Source organism: Macrotis lagotis, chromosome 1, assembly GCF_037893015.1.
Source record: "Macrotis lagotis isolate mMagLag1 chromosome 1, bilby.v1.9.chrom.fasta, whole genome shotgun sequence".
Classification (NCBI taxonomy): Eukaryota; Metazoa; Chordata; class Mammalia; order Peramelemorphia; family Peramelidae; genus Macrotis; species Macrotis lagotis.
Window position 1 is genome coordinate 492481428 of NC_133658.1, and position 24601 is coordinate 492506028.

The window sequence follows — 24601 nt, forward strand, 5'->3', positions numbered from 1 at the left end:
CTACTCCTATCATTTTTACTTAAGTAGAAGCATAATAGATCCTACTTTAGCCCCTTATTTTTTTTTTTGTTTGTTTTTTTGCTAGGCAATGGGGTTAAGTGGCTTGCCCAAGGCCACACAGCCAGGTGATTATTAAGTGTCTGAGACCGGATTTGAACCCAGGTACTCTTGACTCCAGGGCTGGTGCTTTATCCACTACGCCACCTAGCCGTCCCCCTTTAGCCCCTTATTTTAACTTTGTGTTTTTTGTTTCAAGGGTGAGTCTTGTATTTTTTTGAGCCCTTTGGCTAAAATTTTAATCTGATCTGTACAAAGAACTTACCTTTTTTTTTAATTTGAATGAAGAAAATCGTGAGTTCATCCTTCAATTTTTTACCTCATTTTCAGACTCCTATTGTTTCTAGACACAATATTAGAGACCTGAAAATTTAACCTTATAGAATCTTTTTTTTTTAGGTTTTTTTCCCTAGGCACATGGGGTTAAGTGGCTTGCCCAAGGCCATACAGCTAGGTAATTATTAAGTTTCTGAGGCCGGATTTGAACTCAGGTACTCCTGACTCCAGGTCTAGTGCTCTAGCCACTGCGCCACCTAGTCACCCCTAATCTTAGAATTAGTGAGACAGGAAAATAAGGGAGGATCTAACATGTACTCTAAATTCTGGAAGAGAATATTTTAAAATAGTGGTGTCAGATTCAAAAAGAAATGAGAGCCACTAATTCATTTTAAAATTTTATGTTATCTGTGTTTTATTGGTTTTAAATGTTTGCTTAATATTTTCCAATTAGATAGCTAGGTGGATTAGTGGATGGAATGTTGGCCTTGGAGTCGGGAAGACATGAATTGAAAATATGATCTCAGAGACTTACATAACTGACCCTGGTCAACTTATATAACTTTTACTTGTCTCAGTTTCTTTAACTATAAAAAGGAGATGACAATAATAGCAGGATTGCTATGAAGATCAAAGGAAATAATTTTTCTATAGGGTACACTGCCTAGCACATAATAACACTACATAAATGCTTATCCCATTCTGACATACTTAGGAGAGACTGCATGTTTGACACCTCAGTTCTAAAGTATTCTTAGAAAGAGTGGTAAAGTTTCCCTGGCATAGATCAAGTACCTGAACCCTTAGTGAGGCAAATTAGGTAGTCACAGCATTTCCACCTGAGAATTGAACCCAAGAGTTACAAGGGAGAATAAAAGAAACAAAAGAAGTTCTTTTCTGTTGGTCCTGTGGATACTTAAACAGTGAGAGCTCAGCTTTTGGCTAATGAGAATAGAATTAATTTCTTAGCTGTAAAGGTAATTGAATTAGTGGATAATTAATTAAATTGTTGATCAGTTTAACAGAGTAGCCATAGAACTTAAGCAATTAATGATTTCTTTCATTCTTCAATTTTAATGAATTTTAAGCCTTAGCAGTTGAAAGAGACAACTCTTTAAGTATTTGGAATTTTTAGCAGACTCAACTTTTAGCAGAATTGGGTGAGTTGGAATAAGTTAAATATATAATAATTTTGGCAGTTACTAACACCTTGGAGCAATGAGACTTGGATGATTTTTTCCCAATTACCTAATATCCGCAAGGTAACAAAAAGGAAGGGAATGTTTAAACTATAGTTTCACTCTAAAAATTCATGACATTGACTTGACAAACTTTGAGAAGATATCACAACACCGAATTAGAAATCTCCAAAATCAAAGGTAAGGTTAACAATATTGAAAGTAAGAAAAACATTAAGCTAATGAATAAAACTATTAACTAGTTTTATGGAAAAGCTAATAAATAAGGTAACCATTACTTAATTTCATTTAAAAAAAGAAGAAAAATTGAGTTGCCAATACCAAAATTGAAAAGGGTGAAATCACCACTTAGAAGAAGGAAATTAAAAACATTTATTAGGAGTTATTTTGCCAAATTATATTCCAGTAAATCTAACAGTCTTGAGTAAAATGGATGAATATTTATAAAAATAAAAATTTCCCTGATTAACAGAAGAAATATAATTCTTTAATTACACACTTAGATAAAGAAATTGACTAAGCTCCCTAAAAACAATACCTAGAACCATATGGATTCCCAAGTAAATTTTACCAAACATTTGAAGAATAATTAATCCTAATACAGTACAGAAGCAAGCCTGTTTATACTGGATGAATGCCAAGTATATTATGAGGAGATATTGTATAAAGGCCTTTTGAATACTGTGATGCTTCAGATTTCTGAATTTCTGAAGTTTTTATGCAGACTCTCAGAAGATTGTACTTCATGCAGGCTGAGAAAGTTTGTCCAAATATAGTTTATTTACCTTTAGAGGAAGGCTAATTTTCCTGTATATTTTGCCTAAAAGGTCCTTATTCTAAATGAAATGTTTGAAAGAAACTTCAGCATTAATGACTGCTTGCAATTCTCTTAGTAAAAAGATTGTGCTGGATATTTTAAGTGCTGTGGGTTCATATTTATGATAAATTAATATGGCCTGCATTTTGTTTAATTCTTCTGGGTTGTTTTTGGAAATGCTTGCCAACTTTAACAAATACATAGATGACTTGGACATTTTCATACCTTTCTACTTCCCTTATCTCTTGCATTAGAAATACCTTGCAGGTTGGAGGAATCTGGGAAGATGGTAGAATAAGGCAGAAAATTACCTAATTCTTCTGAATTTCCTCACAAACAATATAAAATAACACCTCAAAGTAAACTTTGAGTGCCAAAAATGATTAAAAGTCAGGATAAAGCAATTGTATTCCTAGGATAACTTGGAGGTTGTTAGGTACAACTCAACCTCCCTAGAATAATTCTTGGCCTGATTGAAATGCATATACCTCTGGACTGTTTCTACTGAATCCACAAACAGTAAGACCTAGGGCAGTCAAACCTTTGAGCCCTTTAGCTTCATTCAAGCGTAAAACAACTGATATAGGGAAGATTATGGAGCCCTACAAGGTCTTTGGAAGACAAGTACAGGTGTCATGGTCCTGGGCTTTGACTGAACAAGGAGGACAGACCAAAAACCAATTAAGTGTAGTCACAAAAGGTAAGGCACCTTGCTGGTTATGGGCATTCACAGGAAAGCTAAGTCCCTGATTTGGTTTCAGGACAGATGAATGAACTGGAGCTTGCAACTGTAGGAGGGACTGTAGGGAGTGAGAATGTTTGTGGTAACTGCTGGAAAGAGAGTAACATACATCTAGAATGATATGAAAGGCTTCTTGACTTATAAATAGGAGGACAGTGGGATACATTAGAGGAGAGAATTTTAGAAGGGTGTGCAGATCAAGAAATAGGAATGTAAGGGAAGGCCTTTAAAGTGGTGGGCAAATTAAGGAGTAGGAGATTGAGGGAAGGAGTCTTTAAAGGTGATGAGAGGATAAGGGAGGAACTCTTAGAAGGATGGTATTTAAAAAAAATAGGGGTAAGTGAGAATAAGAAGGGTGTCAATTAGGGAAGTAGTTGTTAGAAGTCAATTAGAGGGGCTGCTAGGTGGGGCAGTGGATTAGAACACCAGCCCTGGAGTCAGGAGGATTTGAGTTCAAATTCTGTTTCAGACACTTAATTACCTAGCTGTGTGGCCTTGGGCAAGCCACTTAACTACATTTGCCTTGCAAAAACAGACCAAAAAAGTCAATTAGAGAGGGATTAGGTAAAAAGAGAGAAAGAAGGCTAAACCTTGATGAAAAATGGGATACAGGATAATATATAACTAATATCTTTGAATGTCAATGAGATAAATTTACCCATAAAATGGAAATGTTGAAGCAGAATCAATTAAAAACTAGAAATTGATATTTTTTTAAACAAAAAACAAATTTAAAAAATGAGAAACACATAGAGTAAAAAGAAAGACCTTGTTGAATTTGTTATGCTGATATAAAATAAAAACAGGGGTAGTAACCATGATCTCAAACAAATTGAAAGGTAGAGTTAATAAATTTATTTATCTCTTATTTTTAGGTTTTTGCAAGGCAAATAAGTACATCTTTTTTCTCAGTGGTACATGGTTTACAAAAATCAACCATATATATTAAGGCATAAAAATTGTATAAATGCAGAAAAGCAGAAATATTAAATGCACCCTTTTCAGATAATATTGTAAAAAAATTCTATTCAATAAGCCATCCTGGAAACATTAAAAATTAATTGGAAGTGGGTGGTTTAAAGAACAAAGTCACATAAATAATATATCATTTTATTAAATGATAATAATGTAATAACATCAAAACTTTATAGGATTCAACTGAAGCAATAATCAGATGAAAATTTATAACTAAGTGCTTACTAAATGTAATAAAGAGTTGGATGAATGAATTGAATGTGCAATTTTTAAAAACTAGAAAAAAACAAATTAAAAATATTTAATTAAACATCAAATTGTAAATCCTAAAAATTAAAGGTGAGATTAATAAAATTGAATGTAAAAATTATTGAAATAATAAAACTAGAAGTTGCTTTTATGAAAAAATAAAATAGACAAACTATTGGTTATTATGATCCCCATCAATATCAAAAAAGAAAAAGTTGAGTATATCACTAATGAAGATGAAATAAGAGCAATTATTAGGAGTCATTTTGCCCAATTATATGCCAATTTCAGTGAAATGGAAGAATATAAATTGTCTAGATTAATAGAAGAGAAAATAGAATAAGTAAACCTAATTTAGAAAAAGAAATCAAATAGGTCTTAAATAAGTTTTCTTAAAAAAAGCATCGGGGGAAAAAAACACATCAGGGCCAAATGAATTTGCAAGTGAATTTCATCAAACATGTAAAGATCAACTAATTCCAATATTAAATTATTTGGGAAATAATCAAAGAAGAGATCCTAACCAAACTCCTTTGATAAAACAAATATGCTGATAACTAAACCAGGAAGAGTAAAATCAAAAAAAGAAAATTTAATTTCATTAATGAATTTCATTAATGAATATGGATACAAAAATTCTAAATAATATACTAGCCAAGAGTCTACAATATATCACAAAGATTATATACATGGTGACCAAGTAGGATTTATACCAGGAATGCAGGGATGATTTCAACATACAGAACTATTTTATCAAAAGAAAACAAAAATCATATGTTTAAATCGACAGATACAGAAAAGGCTTTTTTGAGAAAACACACACAAATTCCTATTAAAAAAAACACTAGAGAGTATAGTTAGCAATGAATTTTTCCTTAAAAGAAACATTTACTGTCCTTCAATTGGACAATGGCTTAGCAAACTGTGGTATATGTATGTCATGGAACACTTGTTCTATTAGAAACCAGGAGGGATGGGATTTCAGGGAAGCCTGGAGGGATTTGCATGAACTGATGCTGAGTGAGATGAGCAGAACCAGAAAAACACTGTACACCCTAACAGCAACGTGGGAGTGATGTTCAACCTTGAAGGACTTGCTCATTCCATCAGTGCAACAATCAGGAACAATTTTGGGCTGTCTGCAAAGGAGAGTGCCATCTGTATCCAGATAAGGAGCTGTGGAGTTTGAACAGAGTTCAAGGACTATTTCCCTTTAATTTAGGAAAAAAAACCCATCTTTTTACCTGATCTTGTTACCTCTTAGACTTCTCTTTAAGGATATGATTTCTCTCTCATCACACCCAATTTGAATCAAGGTACAACATGGAAACAAAGTAAAGACTGACAGATTGCTTTCCATGGTGGGGGGGGGGGGAGAGTAAGATGGGGGGGGAAATTGTAAAACTCAAATAATATCTTCAATAAAAATTAATTTTAAAAAATTTACTTAGAACCCTTAGTAAGCAATATTTGTACTAATTTTTTGTAGTACCGAACTGAAAACTAAGAGAATGTCTATCAGTTGGAGAATGGCTAAATAAGTTGTGGTATATGATTGTGATGGAATACTCTGGTGCTATAAGAAATGATGAGTTGGTTAAATTTTAGAAAAACACAGAAAAATTTGCATGAAACAATGAACTGTAAAATAAATGAACAGAACCAAGAGGATGTTCGAAGAATTATTATGAACAACCAAGTTATTTTGACTACTCAAATCATGTACAAAGAACCTATGGAGGATGATACCATCCATCTCCATAGAAAAAAAAAACTGATGGTTCTTGCTTTTGTTATCGAAGACCAAAATGACATGACTATGTTTTCATCCAAGTGATAGTGTGTCTGACTGTGACTGATCAGAATAATATGAGCTTGGAATGCTCTACCACAGGTTGAGCCCAATCCATGTGAACACCTGGGGTGGATACTCTAAACTTGCAGATGTCACATTTCTTTTGAGCAGCTTCAATTCTGCCTTCCTCATAGAGTGCAACCCCTTCACTGGTAAGGCCCTGTTTCCCAAGATGTACAATCAATTCTAAAGTTCTTCAATGAGCCCTTCAGGGTGTCTTGGTACATTTCTTCTGACCCCCTTGTGAACATTTTCCCTGTGTGAGTTCTCCATAGAATAGTTTTTTTGGCAAGCATACAGCCGCATTCTAACAGCCATGTCCAGCCCATTGTATTTGCATTCTTTTTAGTAGTGTTGGAATGTTAGGCAGTTTAGCTTGAAAAAGGACCTCAGTGTCTGTTATCTTCTTCTGCTAGGTGATTTTCAGAATCTTCCTAAGGCAATTTTAATGAAAGTGATTAAATTTCCTGATATGGTGCTGGTAGACTGTTCTGGATTTGAAAGGCACACAGCAGTGAGGTCAGCACAATGGCTCTGTAGACCTTCTGTTTGGTAGTCAGTCTAATATCTCTTCTCTCCCATACTTTCTTTTGGAATCTCCCAAATATTGATAAATATAATATGTATAGATTTTTGGGGTTCACACCACCATAATATTGGGCTTGGTGCTTGTCTGAGAAAGAATTCACGAGACACGGGCTCTCTCTCCCAGGCCAGTTAACATTTTATTTAGCACTGTTTTGGCACAGAGGGCTGAGAGTAGGGAGATAATCTAGCAAAGAGTTGTCTTACATACCATCTTTATATAGGGAAGGAGGAGGAAGGGAGAGAGAGGAGACAAATGGTTGTGGGTCTAGAGATCAGAAGTTGGTGTCACCAGAGGGACAGACCTATTGAATTATAACAAATACTTGTGAAAAGGGTTTTTGTATATCAAAGAATACTCCAGATGCTGGAAGAATTTGACTGATCTTTGCATAAGAAGAGATAACCCTATTGATCTTGGGCAAGAGGTAGAAGATAGGGATTGTAGGACTAGTCATTTAGAATTCCTGGTTTAAGCAAGGACCAAGGAAGAATTCTCAGATCAGATCTTAATGTTAGACGGGCTCATTAATTGGGACCCCATCATAATCCCCCCAAAAGAGACATGGGAATAAAATGCTTTTCATGGGATGATCCATTTTCTGTAATGTCTTAGAGCTAGTAATTTCAGGCCCAATCTCTGGAGAGTTTGCAGAGTCCAAGGAAGCTGTTGCAATTTGCTGTTAACCATCACAGGGGGATCAAGTGGAAATGGAAGGCTTGTAGTCTGGAAGAAACAAATTTAACCAAGAGGTCAAAAAGGAGATACGGTAGTGTGCAAGTAGAATGAGTTCCATTAAGTGGAAGATGGTTCCTTGACTTGCCCTCTCAGGATAGAGCAGGCAGGAAAAGAACTAGAGAATCTCAGGGGACCTAGGGTTTCCAACTAGTAAAACAGAATCCTATTCATCCATAAAGCAAGGAGTTTCATTAGAGTTAAAGGTGTCTTATGGAGTTGTGACGAAAATAATTGGGGACAAGGTAGGGATGGCACCCTCAACAAGTTTCAGTGCATGTGCCATGACTGTACCTATACCATTAAGAAGTTCTTAACTCCAAGGAGAGTTAAGAAGACCTTTGGCTGGTGAAAGGGAGGCAGAGAAGGAGACAAACAATGTGAAGACAAAAAGTATGGTGGCAGAATGACTAGAAGTCAGGAGCCCCAAGAAGGTGGAGGGGGAGAAATGACATATCTTGGGAACCTAAGATTTCCAAGAGTTAATGGAGAATCACTGTAAGGGTTATGACATTAAACAAAGATAGGTGAAGCATTTACATTGTCAAAGTGAGCAAATCCCCTTTTGGTTATATAGACTGTACAGATAAGAAGCACAAAAAAGTAAAATTGAAGCCTATTTCTTCTTTTCATGATATATCTGATGTAGTTCAGTGACTTCAGATCTTATCTCACAGGTCTTTTAGTGAGAGTTACTTGAAGAGATCTTTTTATCTTTGGTACAAATCTCAATACAATTTTAATGAGATCAAAACTTACATTTCCTTATTGGAAAGTGAGATTTTAGAACCATGGCATGCCTCTATACACAGAAACTAATTACAAATAGAAAATTAAAACCTAGTGTTATGTTTGGTATTATTCATTTGGAGATTGAGATTCTACTAATACATCAACAATATAATAATATGGATTCTAGTACCGAAAATGAATTCATTAAAAGTTGCCATACAAACCTGTTTTTATAACCATTTTAGAACAGTGTATTAAAAATAAAATACTTAAAAAATACTTATAAACTTTTCCAATGTTTAAAATAATTCAAAATCCTTAGCTAAAAATGGAATTCTTAAAGACAATTTTAGGATAGACTACAGGCTATCCTTTTGATATAATTAGTTGAGCTCTAATGTTCTTTCGTAAGACAAAAACTGAGACTGCTAAGACAGGAAAAGAAACATTATCTCTTAGAACAAAGCAAACATTACAAAAATGTTTCTTTAATTCCTTAAGTAGATGGATTTCACATTTTTGTTTTGTAATCTTGTATACTTTTGTCTATATACTCATAAATCTCAAGATGAAGAAAATGAGATTCTTCAGGAATTGAATCTTTACAATTTTACTTATTATAATAATTTAGATACTTAATGTTAACCATATAGGTAGTTGATGTAGTATTGCAATGGGAACTGTATAATTTTTGTTTTTTTAAGACTAGCAATTTTTATGAGAGCTAGAAGTTTACAGATTGAAAGGAGCTGCTTACAGGCTATTGCTCAGTTACATATTAGCTCTGCTATCCCAGTCATTTCAGAGACTTGGAGTTTTACCTAAAGTTAAGAGGTGGAAAGTCTCTGAGCAGTCTCTGAAAGTAACTGAGCAGTAGCCTGTAAGCAGCTCCTTTTCATTAAACTGCTTATAGATCTTATTTCCTGATTTAAACTGATGGGCCACTTTCTAAAGGGAAAAACTTTTCTTTTTGCAGATTTCTGACTGAAATGAAATCACTTACACTTTCATTCTAGCATGGGGCTAGACCCTGAAAATTTAAGATAATGATAACTGAATTCAGATGTTAAGAACTGTTAATTATTAACTTGAATTAGTTTTTTTTTAAACAGTTGTAACTCTAAAACCCAAAAGAATAAAAGAATTCACATTTTGAAACAGTCATTCTACTTAGAATGATAATTAGGATAAGCTTCCAGTCTTCCTAAAAGTTATCATATGGATGCGATGGACATTTTGTTTATTTAAAAAAAAGTTTTTTAAAGGTAATGGGGTTAAGTGACTTGCCCAAGGTCATATAGCTGGGTAATTAAAGTGTCTGAGTCAAATTTGAACTCAGGTACTCCTGACTCCAGGGCTGATGCTCTATTCACTGCGCCACCTAGCTGCCCTCCATGGACATTTTATATGAGATTGGGTGAAGGAATCAATGATAATGGAAGATATCAGAGTGCTGTGAGATGAGCAGTTGGAGAGAAGAGCAAACTCTTAGTGAATGGATTTTTTTCAGTGAAATGTGCATGAACCTACTCAGCTGATAATAAAAGACTTTAAAATAGTCTGTGGTGAATAGGATAATGAATTGATTAGGATCCTCACCTTGTCACAGTGATGTCTTTTTAGATTATATAATTTTATGTAATTAATTTGAGATTACATAACATTAATTTGTAGTGGACCCAGTCAGCAATTTCATGATTTTCTCCAGCTTTGTTCAGCATCATGTAAATAAGGAAGGCAGATGATGATGAGATTTAGCAGGGCAAGATAAAGAGGCAGGTAACTCAAGGGAAGAGGACTTTGTAGAGTTTAAGAATCAAGATAAGGAAAATTGGGAAGGTAAGAGAAGAATGTAGCTAGTGTGGAGGTAATGGCCTGAGAAAGAACTGAGAGGTAAAGAACAGAAGTTTGGAATTGCAAGGCATAAGGAAAGGTGGCAGAAATTATGAATAGAAAGCTAGAGTTCAGGAACATAGATGTGGAACACTTTGTATCACTTAGTACAGTGCCTGGCACAAAGCATGTATTTAATAAATGTTTATTGTTTGAGTCATTGATTCTTCCCTTTGTTACAAATCCTCTGTGGTGATGGTGTAGAATTCAAAGTTGGGCATCAAACAGTCCAGTCTTTATCCTATAAGTAATAAGGAACAGGTGGAAAAACTGTTGTTCATTCAGTGACAGTTGTTTGTGAAAACTTCCTCAAGGTGAGCTTGGTCTCCTTATGCAAAACTTTAGGTTATTCATTGTTAATGACTCAGATGGAGGAGTTGACCACTAACCTGGCTAGGTACAGATGCAAACTTTTTATCCAGTCTTTAGGGACAAGGAGAGTTTCTGCTGTTGACTACTTATGGCCAATCAACACTGTAATCTGTAATTTATCATATATTATATGTATGTGGTAGCTTACAGACTTAACCTGAATATTAAGTGTTTATTTTCCATACTAATGACATGTTAAGTTTGGATGCCTGGATATACTCCAGAACTGTCATGGAATTTCTCATGTTTAGTGGTGTCCAACTTTTTGTGATCCCTTTGAGCACAGTGTGCCAAAACTGGTCCGTGGGGTTTTCTTTTTCTTTTTTAGAAAGATTCTATTTATTTTGAGTTTTACAATTTCCCCCATCTTACTTCCCTCTCCCACCCCACCCCCACAGAAAGCAATTTGTCAGTCTTTACATTGTTTCCATGTTGTGCATTGATCCAAATTGAGTGTGATGAGAGAGAAAGCATATCTGTAAGGAAGAAGCATAAAGTATAAGAGATAACAAGATCAGACAATAAGATATCAGGGTTTTTTTCTAAATTAAAGGGAATAGTCCTTGGACTTTGTTCAAACTCCACAGTTCTTTCTCTGGATACAGATGGTATTCTCCATTTCAGACAGCCCCAAAACGTCCCTGATTGTTGCACTGATGAAATGAGCAAGTCCATCAAAGTTGAACATCACCCCCATGTTGCTGTTAGGGTGTACAGTGTTTTTCTGGTTCTGCTCATCTCACTCAGCATCAGCTCATGCAAATCCCTCCAGGCTTCCCTGAATTACCATCCCCCCCGGTTTCTAATAGACCGGTAGTGTACATATACCACAGTTTGCTAAGCCATTCCCCAATTGAAGGACATTTACTTGATTTCCAATTCTTTGCCACCACAAACAGGGCTGCTATGAATATTTTTGTACAAGTGATGTTTTTACCCTTTTTGATCATCTCTTCAGGGTATAGACCCAGTAGTGGTGTTGCTGGATCAAAGGATGTGCACATTTTTGTTGCCCTTTGGGTGTAGTTCCAAATAGCTCTCCAGAAGGTTGAATGAGTTCACAGTTCCACCAACAATGTAATAATGTCCCAGATTTCCCACAACCCTTCCAACAATGAGCGTTATCCTTTCTGGTCATATTGGCCAATCTGAGAGGTGTGAGGTGGTACCCCAGAGAAGCTTTAATTTGCGTTTCTCTAATAAGTAATTATTTAGAGCAATTTTTCATATGACTATGGATTGCTTTGATCTCATCTGTAAATTGCCTTTGCATGTCCTTTGACCATGTCTACTGGGGAATGACTTTTTTTTTTAAATATGACTGAGTTCTCTGTATATTTTAAAAATGAGTCCTTTGTCAGAAACATTAGTTGTAAAGATGATCACCCCCATGTTGCTGTTAGGGTATACAGTGTTTTTCTGGTTCTGCTCATCTCACTCAGCATCAGTTCATCCAGATCCTTCCAGGCTTCCCTGAATTCTCCATGGGGTTTTCTTGCAAAGATCCTAGGGTGGTTTGCAATTTCTTCAGTGGATTGAGAGAGGTTAAATGATTTACCCAGCTAGTATTTGTACTCAGATCTTCCTTGCTTCAGGCTCAGTGCACTGAGTCAGTGCCTACATCACAAGTACTTAATCTTACCTTCTTATTGGGTCATCAGCTCCATATTCTTTTGCTGTTTGCTTTGGGAGTAATAAACAATTCTTGTGATTAATTGATCTCATTTAAGAGATTAGTGTTATAGAACTTGTCACCAACCAAGAACAAGACTACCTGGAGAACTTCATCATTTTTTCTCTTATTCCTCACATGATACTATTAATCAAAGAATTGTCATAGAAAAATTTCCTTATCAAGGACTCTTATACAATTTTCACACTTTCACATAAACCTTGTAAGAAGAAAAATTTTTAAGTTATATTTATAGTAAAAAAATAAGTATAGTAGGCTGACTGTATTCTCTCTGACTTTTATTAAGTTTTGTGATAAATATTCTGCCTAATACAAGTACTTTGAATATAGGTGCTTGATAAATGTTATCGAATTAGATTGCTATAGAACATAGCTATAGAGTATAGTTTAGAAAAGCTTGTATATTACCTTTTCGCATTTTCATCAAGGATGGCTTAATGAGACATATAAAGAATGCCATATAGTGTGTTCTCAAAAAGATTTTATAGAGATAAGAATTAGGCATTTGGCTTGCTAGTTATGGATACTTTATTAATAGCCCTTTTCCCATAGTTTTTCTTACTTTCAGATAGTTAGAAAATAGATTATGAAATTATTTAAAAGTTGTGTCACCTCTTCCAGAGACATCCTCTTTTTATATTTGATTTGATCTGTCTGCTTTTGGCCTCTTTTTGTTTCCTTTGATGCCATTTGTATTTCTTCTTAAGTACATAGAATTCAAATGTGACTATTGTCATTGATGAACAGAATTGTTTTCGAAATTCCACTTAAATTGTTTCAAACTCTGGAAATGATCTAGTTTATTTTTTCCCATTTTTCATTGTTTAGTATTTTATTTTCCCCATTTACATGTAAAAACAATTAACATTCATTTTTAAAACTTTCCAAATCCTCTCCTTTTATCCCTCCCCTCTCCCCACATTGAGAAGACAAGAAATTTAATATACATTATACATGTGTAATCAAAATAAAGTAAAAAGAAAGATCTTCAATCTATATTCAGCCACGAAGTTTTTTTTTTCTGAGGATGGCTAGCATTTTTCAGTACTCCTTCAGAGTTGTCTTGAATTATGGTATTACGGAGAATAGTTAAGTCACTCACAGATAATCATCTCACAATATTGTTGTTACTCTGTAAATAGTATATTTCATTTTTCATCAGTTCATTTAAGGGTTTTTCTGAGAGTATCTTGCTCATCATTTCTTTTAGCAGAAGAGTATTCCTTCTTAATCACATACCTCAATTTGTTCAGTCATTCCCCAGTTGATGAGCATCAATTTCTTATTCTCTGCCACCAAAACAGAGCCCTTATACACCTAGGTCCTTTTTGTTTTTGCCTCTTTTGGTTTACAGACCTAGTATTATTATTACTAGGTCAAAGGATATACATGGTTTTATAGCATGGGCATGATTCCAAATTGCTCTCCAGAATGGTTGAATCAGTATATAATTCCATCAATATCTAATATTTATTATGTCCCTTTTCTGTCCTATTAGGAAATCTAATAGGTATGAACTAGTATCTTGGAAGTTGCATTTGCATTTCTCCAATCAGTAGTGAGTTAGAGCATTTTTTCATGTGGCCATGGACAGCTTTGATTACATCATCTGAAAATTTTTCTTTTGATCATTTATCACTTGATTTTATCACTTAATTTTGTAAATTTTATTTATAAATTGCTGTAATTTATAAATTTTATCACTTAATTTTGTAAATTTGACTCAGTTCTTTATATGAGATGAGGCCTTTATAGGAGAAATGTTGCTTCAAACTTTTTTTCATAATTAGTATTGCTAACTGTATTTCCTTCCATCCTATTCCCTGTTTATTCTGTTTATTCTCTCTTTCATTCTCAAAAGTGTTTGCTTTTGACTACCCCCTCCGCCAATCTGTCTTCCCTTCTATCACTCTCCACTCTTCTTATTCCTTTCCCCCTCTTACTTTCCCTATAGGGTAAGAGAGATTTCTATAACCAGTTTAGTGTGCAAGTTATTCTCTCTTTAAATCAATTCTTATCAGAATTGACTCCTCCTAGGGGTGACTAGGTGGTACAGTGGATAAAGCACTGGACCCTGCAGTCAGGAGTACTTGGGTTCAAATCTTTTCTCAGACACTTAATAATTACCTAGCTGTGTGGCCTTGGGCAAGCCACTTAACCCCATTTGCCTTGCAGAAACCTAAAAAAAGAATTGACTCTTCACCTCCCCCTCCCCTTCTGCTTCATTGTAAAAGCTTTTTCTTACCTCTTTTAGGTGAGGTAATTTATTCCATTCTATCTCATTGCTTTCCTTTCTCGAAGTATATTCCTCTTTCACCCCTTTATTTTTTTTAATATATATCATCCCTTCATATTGAGCTCTTTCCTATGCTCTCTTTCATAAATATTCCTTCTAAGGAATGATCTAGTTTAACTGGATTTTGCATCAGACTCAGCAAGCATAATTTTCTTTCTATAGCATATTGCTATTTGAAGTCAGTACTTGTGCCTCCATTTTAACTTCTCCATAAGATTTTAGGTTTATTTATTTTTTTTTTTGCAAGGCAGTGCGGTTAAGTGGCTTGCCTAAGGCCACACAGCTAGGTAATTATAAGTGTCTGAGGACTAGTGCTCTATCCACTTTACCACCTCCTAGCCATCCCTCTCCATAAGATTTTAAAAATGAATTTATATTCCTAAATCAATATTTCTGTTTATTATATTTCTAAATTATTTTTGCTAATGAAATTATTATTGCTTATTTATAATTATTACTTTATTACCAAACCCTTCTCTATTTCTTAGTTTAATAAATAAGATGAAGTGCTTACATTTGAGATACCTAGAATCTAAAAATAATTTTTTTTTCCTCCCTTGAGATGATTCTTTTATATCCATTCAACTTTCATAGGAAATGGGGTTAGTTTACATTTATTTCCATTCCTTTAATCCATTTTCTGGCTTAAGTAGCTTGTGTTGGAGCTATTTTAACATCTTATTTTTATCCTAGTCTTTTGTTAACTTTAACACTTGATCTAATTCATTGAAAATTTGATTATCCATAGCTGATTCCAGAATGAATCAAATGTGTTTAAACCATGTCTTATCTGTAAAGCTAAAGTCATTTTCCATTTTTGTGATTTTACTGAATGTTTGCCAGGTCCATCCTCTTTCAGCTCTCTTCTTGAAGGAAGTATTATAGTTATGAGACATATCTGTGATAACTACAGTCCTTTTGGATTTTTAATTCTGAGTCACATTATACTTTTTTTTTGACCTCTCCTATGTTCTCTTTGTATTAAAGTCACTGAAGGGTCTTACTCAAGTTCTTCACAGGATTCTCAATTTCCTTTTCTTCAGCATAACTGATGTCCCAAAACCTACAGTTATCTTCATATTTAATCCTTTTACTTATTCTCCTTAAGAGTATTGCAAAACATGATGTTCAAATTTCCAAAAAATTATATTTTCTAGGCTTTGGACATAATAAAGCAACTTTGCATATCCCTTTTTATCCGCCTCTTGTGAGAGAGCTTGTGAACCATTCTTAACTTAGTTACAACTTCCTTTTGGTTTCATTTATCAAGAAAATTAATATTGCTGTAATTCAGTTCTTTATAATGTCACTGAGTAGAGATTTAACATTTAGAATATAAACAGATTAATTTTATAGACATTTAAAACCTTTGATTCTTTATCCCCTTCCCTCTATCTTCTACAACTCTGCAGAAGAGGAACTTTTAAGATTGGAACCAATTTTATCTATGTTTGTTTCTTTCATGTTCCAAAGAATTTTTCATCTAGTGACCAACTTCTTTGTGCTTTTCTAAAAATAAAAAATAAAAAAACCACATATATGGTAAAAATCTACCAATTTGCATCTTACTATTATATGCTTTTAGAACCTAAGGTTGACTCAATACCATGATGACGGTTAGGAATAGGACTTTTGTGGGAGACATTTGAAGCTATATTTCTTAAATGGAATAGTTCAGACTTTTTTCTGATTTAGATTTACCCAATTAATTATGACATATTATTGGGCACATTTTTAAAGGAATTTTATTCCATAAAAGCTATATTGGTGTGCCCCTTTTAGACTCTAGTTCAAGGTGTCTGTCTGAAAATACTTGTTAAACTTTTTATTTTAAACAATTCTTCAATGTATTAGATTAGTGTGTAATTTATTCACACCAAGAAACATGACATTTTGTGCTTATATTTTCAATGTTATTTAAGATTGTTCATACAATTTTTTTTTCAGATAAACCCAAACAATGGAGGGACTTCTGCATTACATAAATCCAGCACATGCCATTTCTCTCCTAAGTGCTCTAAATGAGGAGCGTCTCAAAGGACAGCTCTGTGATGTTCTTCTAATAGTGGGAGACCAAAAATTTCGAGCTCATAAAAACGTCTTGGCTGCCAGCAGTGAATATTTTCAGACTTTATTCACAAATAAAGAAAATGAGTCCCAAACAGTATTTCAACTTGACTTCTGTGAACCAGATGCTTTTGATAATGTATTAAATTATATTTACTCTTCATCTTTATTTGTAGAGAAAAGCAGCCTTGCTGCTGTGCAAGAACTTGGCTACAGTCTTGGTATTTCTTTCCTTACTAACATTGTTTCCAAGACACCTCAAATCTCTTTTCCAACATGTCCTAATAAGAAAAAAATATTTCAAGAAGGAGATGAAAGTAGCTCTCAAAAAAGAAGTGTTATTGTTTGTCAAAGCAGAATTGAAGCACAGGGAAAGAATGCTAGTCAAATTCAGCATGATCTAAGCCATACTTCAAAGCCTTCACCTAGCATTGCAGTCAAGAATAATACTAATAGACCACATGTCACAAAACCAATTGAACCACTTCACAATTTGTCATTAAATGAAGGAAGGTGGCCAAAAGAAAGTTCATTGGGTTATCCCAAGCTTATTGAGCCTCCTGGATCTTTGGATGATCAGTGTAGAAGTGGTTTGGTAAAAAGAAATACACTGTTGACTTCAAAACCACTACAAGACAGAGAAACTTCAAATGATAAACAAGGAATATGTAGTCAGCCTTTAAGGGAGAAAACAGTAGAAATGTCTTTGAAAAAACCTCAACCACCAGTTTTATCTCTTTGTAGCTCATCAGAGGCTCCATATCTGTTAAAAGAAACTGGCAAAGGAAGCAGTCAAGGGGAAGATAGAAATTTACTGTACTATTCAAAACTAGGATTAGTGATCCCATCTAGTGGACCTAGAAACCAAAGTATTGACCGAAGTGGCCCACTTGTTAAGAGTCTTCTCCGACGATCATTATCAGTGGATAGTCAGGTTCCTATGTATTCTTCAGTTAGTTTGAAAACCTCACAAGGATCATCCTCAATAACAAATGATGCACCAGAGAATATATTTAGTCCTGCATCTCAAAAGTCATCTTTGAAAGAGTCTACTGAAAAAACAGTGCTAGTTGACCAGACACAGGTCATACACCCACATCGCCTTAGGTCCTTCAGTGCCTCTCAGTCATCTGAAAGGGAGATAGCCTCACCTGTTACAGAGGTACGAATAAAAACTGAACCTAGCAGTCCACTTTCAGATCCCTCTGAAATAATCAGGGTCACTATAGGAGATGCAGCAGCAGCAGTCAATAAAAACTTTTCTTTTAAGATAGAAGATGAACAAAGTCATCAAGGCAGACTTGTAACAAAAAGGAGATTTCAAGCTGACCGAAGGTTGCCATTTAAAAAACTAAAAATAAATGAGCATGGTTCTCTTGGATCAGAGGATAATTTTGAAGAAAACTCAAGCCCCACTCACCTAGATGCCGAGTTCCCAGATTCAGATTTTAGTAAAGATGAATATAGTGAGTTGGAAGAAACTAGACCAAATAGAAAATTTAAATGCAAGCATTGCCTTAAAATTTTTAGATCTACAGCAGGTCTTCATCGTCATGTTAATATGTACCATAACCCAGAAAAACCTTATGCTTGTGATATTTGTCATAAACGATTTCATACAAACTTCAAAGTCTGGACACATTGTCAGACACAACATGGAATTGTGAAGAATCCATCACCAGCTTCCAGTTCACATGGTATCTTGGATGAGAAATTCCAAAGAAAGTTGATTGATATAGTGAGAGAGAGAGAAATTAAAAAAGCCCTGATTATTAAATTAAGGCGTGGCAAAACAGGTTTTCAGGGACAAACCAGTTCACAAGCACAGCAAGTCATCAAAAGGAACTTAAGATCCAGAGCCAAAGGAGCATACATTTGTACTTACTGTGGCAAAGCATACCGTTTTCTTTCTCAGTTTAAACAACACATAAAAATGCACCCAGGAGAAAAACCACTAGGAGTAAATAAAATTACCAAACAAAAAGAACATGTTCCTCATGAAAGTTCATTAGAAAAGGAGGCTTACCAGTGCCACCTCTGCAATGCTAAGCTCTCCTCTCTTTTAGAACAAGGAAACCATGAACGATTATGCAGAAATGCTACAGTTTGCCCTTATTGCAGCCTTAGATTCTTTTCCCCAGACCTGAAGCATGAACATGAAAGTAAATGTGAGTATAAAAAACTGACTTGTCTTGAATGTATGCGTACTTTTAAATCTTCTTTTAGTATTTGGCGCCATCAAGTTGAAGTTCATAATCAAAATACCATGGCTCCATCAGAAAACTTTTCTCTTCCTATTGACCATAATGGTGATGTAACTAGTACTTCAAAACTGCAGCCCCAGTCTGAGCTTAATAAAGTAAATCATTTTATTACCACGAAAGAAGATGGAGTATTCAGTGATTCTTCAGAACAAATTAATTTTGATTCAGAAGATTCTTCATGTCTTCCTGAAGACTTAAGTGTTTCTAAACAACTTAAAATTCAGATCAAGGAAGAACCTATAGAAGATACTCAAGATGATGCGTCTGGAACTAATTTAGCTTCAAAAGAAGCAGGCTGTAATAAAGATACTGGTGTATGGCCTTGTGAAAAATGTGGGAAAATGTTTACTGTGCATAAACAGTTAGAGCGTCATCAGGAACTTTTGTGTTCTGTGAAACCATTTATTTGTCATGTGTGCAACAAAGCTTTTCGTACTAACTTTCGTCTCTGGAGCCATTTCCAGTCTCATATGTCCCAGACTACAGAAGAATCTGGACGTAAAGAGCCTGAGTCATGCCCACCAACTCACTCCCCATCACCACCACCTCTGCCTCCACCATTGCCCAAAATTCAGCCTTTAGAGCCTGATAGCCCTACTGGTTTGTCTGAGAGCCCATCTACTACTGAGAAACTCTTTGTTCCCAAAGAATCAGACACACTCTTTTATCATGCCCCTCCCCTTTCAGCAATCACATTTAAAAGGCAATATATGTGTAAACTTTGTCATAGGACATTTAAGACTGCATTTAGCCTTTGGAGTCATGAACAAACACACAATTAACAAGAGACTCATCTGTTAAGAAATTGGAAATTATTTCCAGAATGTTTAAGAAATTCAATCTAAAGATTCAGACAAGCAGTAAGAGACAAAAGTCATTGAAAAATAAAAGTTGGAACTTCTTAGATTTTAAGATGACTTAAACTAACTGATATTAGAAGATAGATTTCTAAATAGATTTCTGAAAAACAAAGTATTGTGGTCTGGTATCTTATGGCAGAATAATTTAAATTTATTAACTTTGAAATTTTATCTTTATTGTATGTATAGTTCTTCATTCCATGGTGTCACTATAATTTTCAAATCTTGGCTGCTAACAGTGAGTTGAAATTAGCAGAATACTGTAAACAAGTTCTTAATTATATCAAACACTTATATGTTCTGTTGAAGCTCCATTAAATACTTGTCACATTCTTAAATATTTGTTACATTCTTCAAGTTAAGTTTATAGGGAAGAAGTGGATTTAGTATTTTGTTGAATTGTTTTAGGTCTTAGTATCCTTTAGCAATAATAAGCATAAACCTCAATTTTCATGAGTTATCCTGACATTTAATAGAAAGGTTTTTATATCTTATTGTCATGTGGAATTGTTTTTTTTAAATAATATGATTCATGTGAAAATTTTAATGAAGCAAAGTTCAAGCTATTAATAATAATAATAATAATATTTGAGTTGATATGAAACAGAGAAACTACCAGTCATTTAGTACCATTATTAACAGTGATGGGAAATTAAAATGTACTCTGAATAGGAGGATTTAGTCAGTTTACAATAGCTTCAATAATTGTAATAAAAGTACTCTACTATGTTGTAATGTAAACTATAGCACTCAAATACAAATAATGTTTGAATGGATTTTCAAAGTTTTGTGTTTTTCATAGTTTATACTATTTATGTTTTTTAAGATGGAATGTATTAGAACTTGAAATATTGAAACATAGTTAAGATTAAAAAGAACATTATACACATGGCACTAATTTTTCATTATAATACTAATTGTACTTTTGAACAAAAAACTTGGAATATGCACATAGATATCAAATACCATGAAGTAGGTAGACTCTATATTTTAAAATAACATTATATGTGTTATAATTAAAAGTAGAGGAAAAAGCACCAGACTCTACATTTTTCCAGAATGGCATATATAATATATATATATAATATATATATATACATACACACATATGTATTTTCTGTCCACTTATATTTTGTGATTTGTGTTAAAATTCTATCCTTTGGGGAGGGTGGGGCATTCTCTTCACATGGTAATAATAATAATGGTAGGAAAATGTCAAAAGACATGTTAAGAATGAGGGCAAAGATGCAAGATTAATTTTTATCAGGTAGAGTGGAATAATATGAAAGTATTGAATTAATCCTTGATAATATGAATTAAATTTCAGAATTTTAAAAAGTTTGCTCTTTTTGACTGGTATGGGGAAGAAACTCCTTTAACTAGAAAAGGATTTGCTGTTGCTCTAGTAGAGCACTTTTCTTCGTTATATTTACTTATATTCTAGACCAATGGAGAGACCATATTAGTATTGCAGTTTCTTTTATCATAATACATGGGAACACCTTTTTTGTGAAAATGTAAGTGAATTTGTACATTTCTTAATCTTATATGAAATTTTGTCTTTTACTGCCATATGAAGAGCTATTCCAAAACATTTTAAAAATATGAAACTATTCATTAATTGTATCCTGTTCTGTCCCTTCTGATTCTTTTTAAACTTAAGAAAGCTAACAGTTGCCATATTTACTTTTACTTGAGAGAGGAGTTCTTTACATAAAAAATAAAATTGGGAAATATAGTATCTTTTTAAAAATTCTAGAGGTTTTGATGTTTATTAGTGTTTCTTCTATAATGTGATGTAATTGGAATCTTGAATATTTGGAAAAGATTACATTTGTTGTCAAAAAGAATTTTGGAAATTATTATTGCCTGTATAATTATTAATCAGATTAATTTCATTTGGAATAATGCATTAATGAAATGTCTTTCTGAACTGTAGGATTATATATATTACGGATTTTAAGTATTATGCTCGGTTTTTGAACATTTTTAACTTTTAAGTATTTTTAAAAATCAGTTACAGTTTTTTAAAAATCTAAATACAATCTTGACTGTGTTAACATTAAAGTAAAATTTCTAATTTTGAGGGTGTTTTTGTCTTGTGTTTTTAAATTTATGTTCTTTTACATTCAAGGAACACAAGATCTCCAAATAAAGTTTTGAATCTGAATTATTTACATGGCAGTTCTTTTTTTTTTAATATAGATTCCTAATGGACATGAAAGTGTTTATTTTACTGAATAAGAAATGAAATATGCTTCCTTTCATATGACCTTAGTAAATTTTCATGCATAAAACAGTAGAAATGTCAGTTTTTATTATTTTCCAGTGAGCTTTTAAGTTTTTTTTTATTTAAGTATTTCCACATCAAGTGACAAATTGAAAATTAAAATGAATTATCTTTATTTTTGCAGCACCTTATAACTATTCAAGTTGTCTACCTTTTTCTGAAATGGATTTATGGGAAGATCACAAAAATGTTTTAAAGTATACTTTTTTTAATGTGGGAGTTTAGGCATCAAGTAACCATTTTCTTACATTTACAAAAATAACAAAGACTGTACATTCTTATCAAATAAGCAGGGAAAAATTATACCGTTTATATTTCAGAAATATGAACTCTTAAATATTAATTGAATGCTCTTTAAAATTAGGTTTTTTTTTTACATTTTTAGTTAAATGAGACTACAAAGGACAACAGGAATCTAGCTATATTTTTGTCTAAAAAACGTAATTCTGCCTTTACAAATTACATTTAGGAAAGCAATGCATAGCACTCTTTCATATTTCAGAAACCTAATTACGGACCAAAATATAAGGAATACCTTAATTTTGTGTGTAACTTTAATTGGTGCTAATGAGAAAAATTTATGTGGAATAAAGGTAAATGTAACCATTAGTGGAGAATTGACTTGGTAGCGAAGAATGTAGTAAAGAATTAAATTGTGAAAATAATCTGTCATTCTGCTTTTTAGTAAATTCAGCATTTTATTTTTTCAATGCAGTTTGTATATATCATCTGCACTGGTACTTGTGTGAGTACAATTATTTAGATTACTTAGATTTTTTTCCTACCAAAACGACTTAGAAGTGATGCAAAGCAGGGTTCTATATTTTTCATGTTATTATCAGCTTTTAATATCTTGCTGAAACATTTATAGAAGCAAAGGATGCCATGGAATTTAAACAGTTTGAGATTGGCTCTATCTATACAAGCATTAAATATTGTTAAACCTGAAGGAGTTTTTAAAAATAGATTTTTCTCATTCTCTTTTTAAATTTGTTATTTGAAACCTTTTATTTGGTTTTACCTAAATTTAATATACTGATTTAGTACTTCTGTTTGTTTGTGTCCTGAGTTATTTTGATATTCAAGAAGGAGGGGAAGAGACAAGTAATGTATGTTGAAAAAAGAAAAATATTAATATCAGCTTTTGTAAAACTTTAAAAACAGACTGAATTGATGATATTCCTTGAAAATAATTCAGTAGCACTTAGTCTTATTCATTGATATGTACAACAGAATTTCCAGCAAGCTATTCTGATACTGATGTCCTGGTTTTCAAGTGGTGATGCTTTTTCTACTGACATTAACCACTTGAAGTTGCTTCTAAATTCTGATTGAAATGACTATGAAGAGAAGAGAGAAAAAAACTTTTATAATCCTGAATATTTTGTAGTTATATCTTCATACAGTAAATCATTGTTGAATTTTATTTACGAATAAAAAGATTTTTTTTGAATTTCTAACTAAAAATTTGTCTTCTGATTTAATATCTATGGCTTCACTGGTTCACCTACAAATCTAAACAGCTCTGACCCTCCCTTTAGTGATCCTTTTTATATCCTTAGATGACAGAGGGCTTGTCAATCCAGGAAATTGTCTGAAAAGAGGGGCAGCTTGGGCCTAGACCCCTGACAAATCTGTCAAATCTGGATACAACTTTGTTGCATGTTAGGGAAAAAAAAGATTTTTGTGAGGGAGGAGAAATCCTATCATAGACTGGAAACGCCACCTGGGTTAGTTCTCTTTCCCTATCTTTTACTCTGCTCAAGGATACTGATTAGGGTTCCACATAGCCTCATCTGGCAAATGAAGAAACTTAAGGATACTCTGTTTAGAGACTTAATAACCCAGCTCAGAAGCAGATAAACAAAGAGGGTCATTAAGATATAAATAAAAATGAGTAAAGAAAAGTCAGGAGACTAAGAATTAATATTATACTTTGAAAGAAAATTATTTAGAACTCCCTGGTCAAAAAGAATTCTGTACACAAAAAACTCCTGAATGGACAAAAATATTAACCAATTCAAATACTTATTAAACATCCCCTATCTAAAGAGCAATGTGCTAGTCACGGGAAAGGATACAAAAACAAAATTGTGCCTTCGTAGAGCTCATAATCTAGTATGAATGACAATACAAATAGCAATTATATAAAATGCAGTTTTATAAGATCAGTAACTTCTTTACAAATCTCCATTAGAAGTTGTCTTTTTAGAGAGCTATCACTCCCATCACCCCTTATCACATAATTAACACCTTCAGCAAGTCTCGATTAACATACCATCCCTTTAATGCCTACCACAAAGTTATCTAAGTTACTATTAACTAGTTTTCCACTTGACCTAAGTATCTGTGGGAAGTAGCCACTTCATTAAGATAATACCATGAAACTGGACAATCCTGAAATGGATCAGCTGGACTCCAGCAGGAGTGACATAAACTGTGTATGTATCACCAGTTGGGGTTACTTGAGTACACAGGCAATAATTGATTTTTGTTTTGTTTTGGTTTTTTTGCAAGGCTATGGGGTTAAGTGGCTTGCCCAGGGTCACACAGCTAGGTAATGATTAAGTATCTGAGGTCACATTTGAACTCAGGTACTCCAGACTCCAGGGCCAGTGCTCTATCCACTGCACCACCTAGCCA

General features: G+C 33.6%; 1 protein-coding gene across 5 annotated transcripts in view; it reads left to right on the top strand.

Annotated features, from left to right (window-relative positions):
* Nucleotides 1–21650, top strand: part of ZBTB21 (zinc finger and BTB domain containing 21) — a 45497-nt gene extending 23847 nt beyond the window's left edge. For all 5 annotated transcript variants that reach the window (XM_074213829.1, XM_074213833.1, XM_074213830.1 and 2 more), the window contains one exon: nucleotides 16425–21650. In XM_074213829.1, coding sequence (XP_074069930.1) covers nucleotides 16438–19590 — 3153 coding nt within the window. In that variant the 5' untranslated portion in view covers nucleotides 16425–16437 and the 3' untranslated portion in view covers nucleotides 19591–21650. The remainder of the gene's footprint in view (nucleotides 1–16424) is intronic.
* The last annotated feature ends 2951 nt before the right edge of the window (nucleotides 21651–24601 follow it).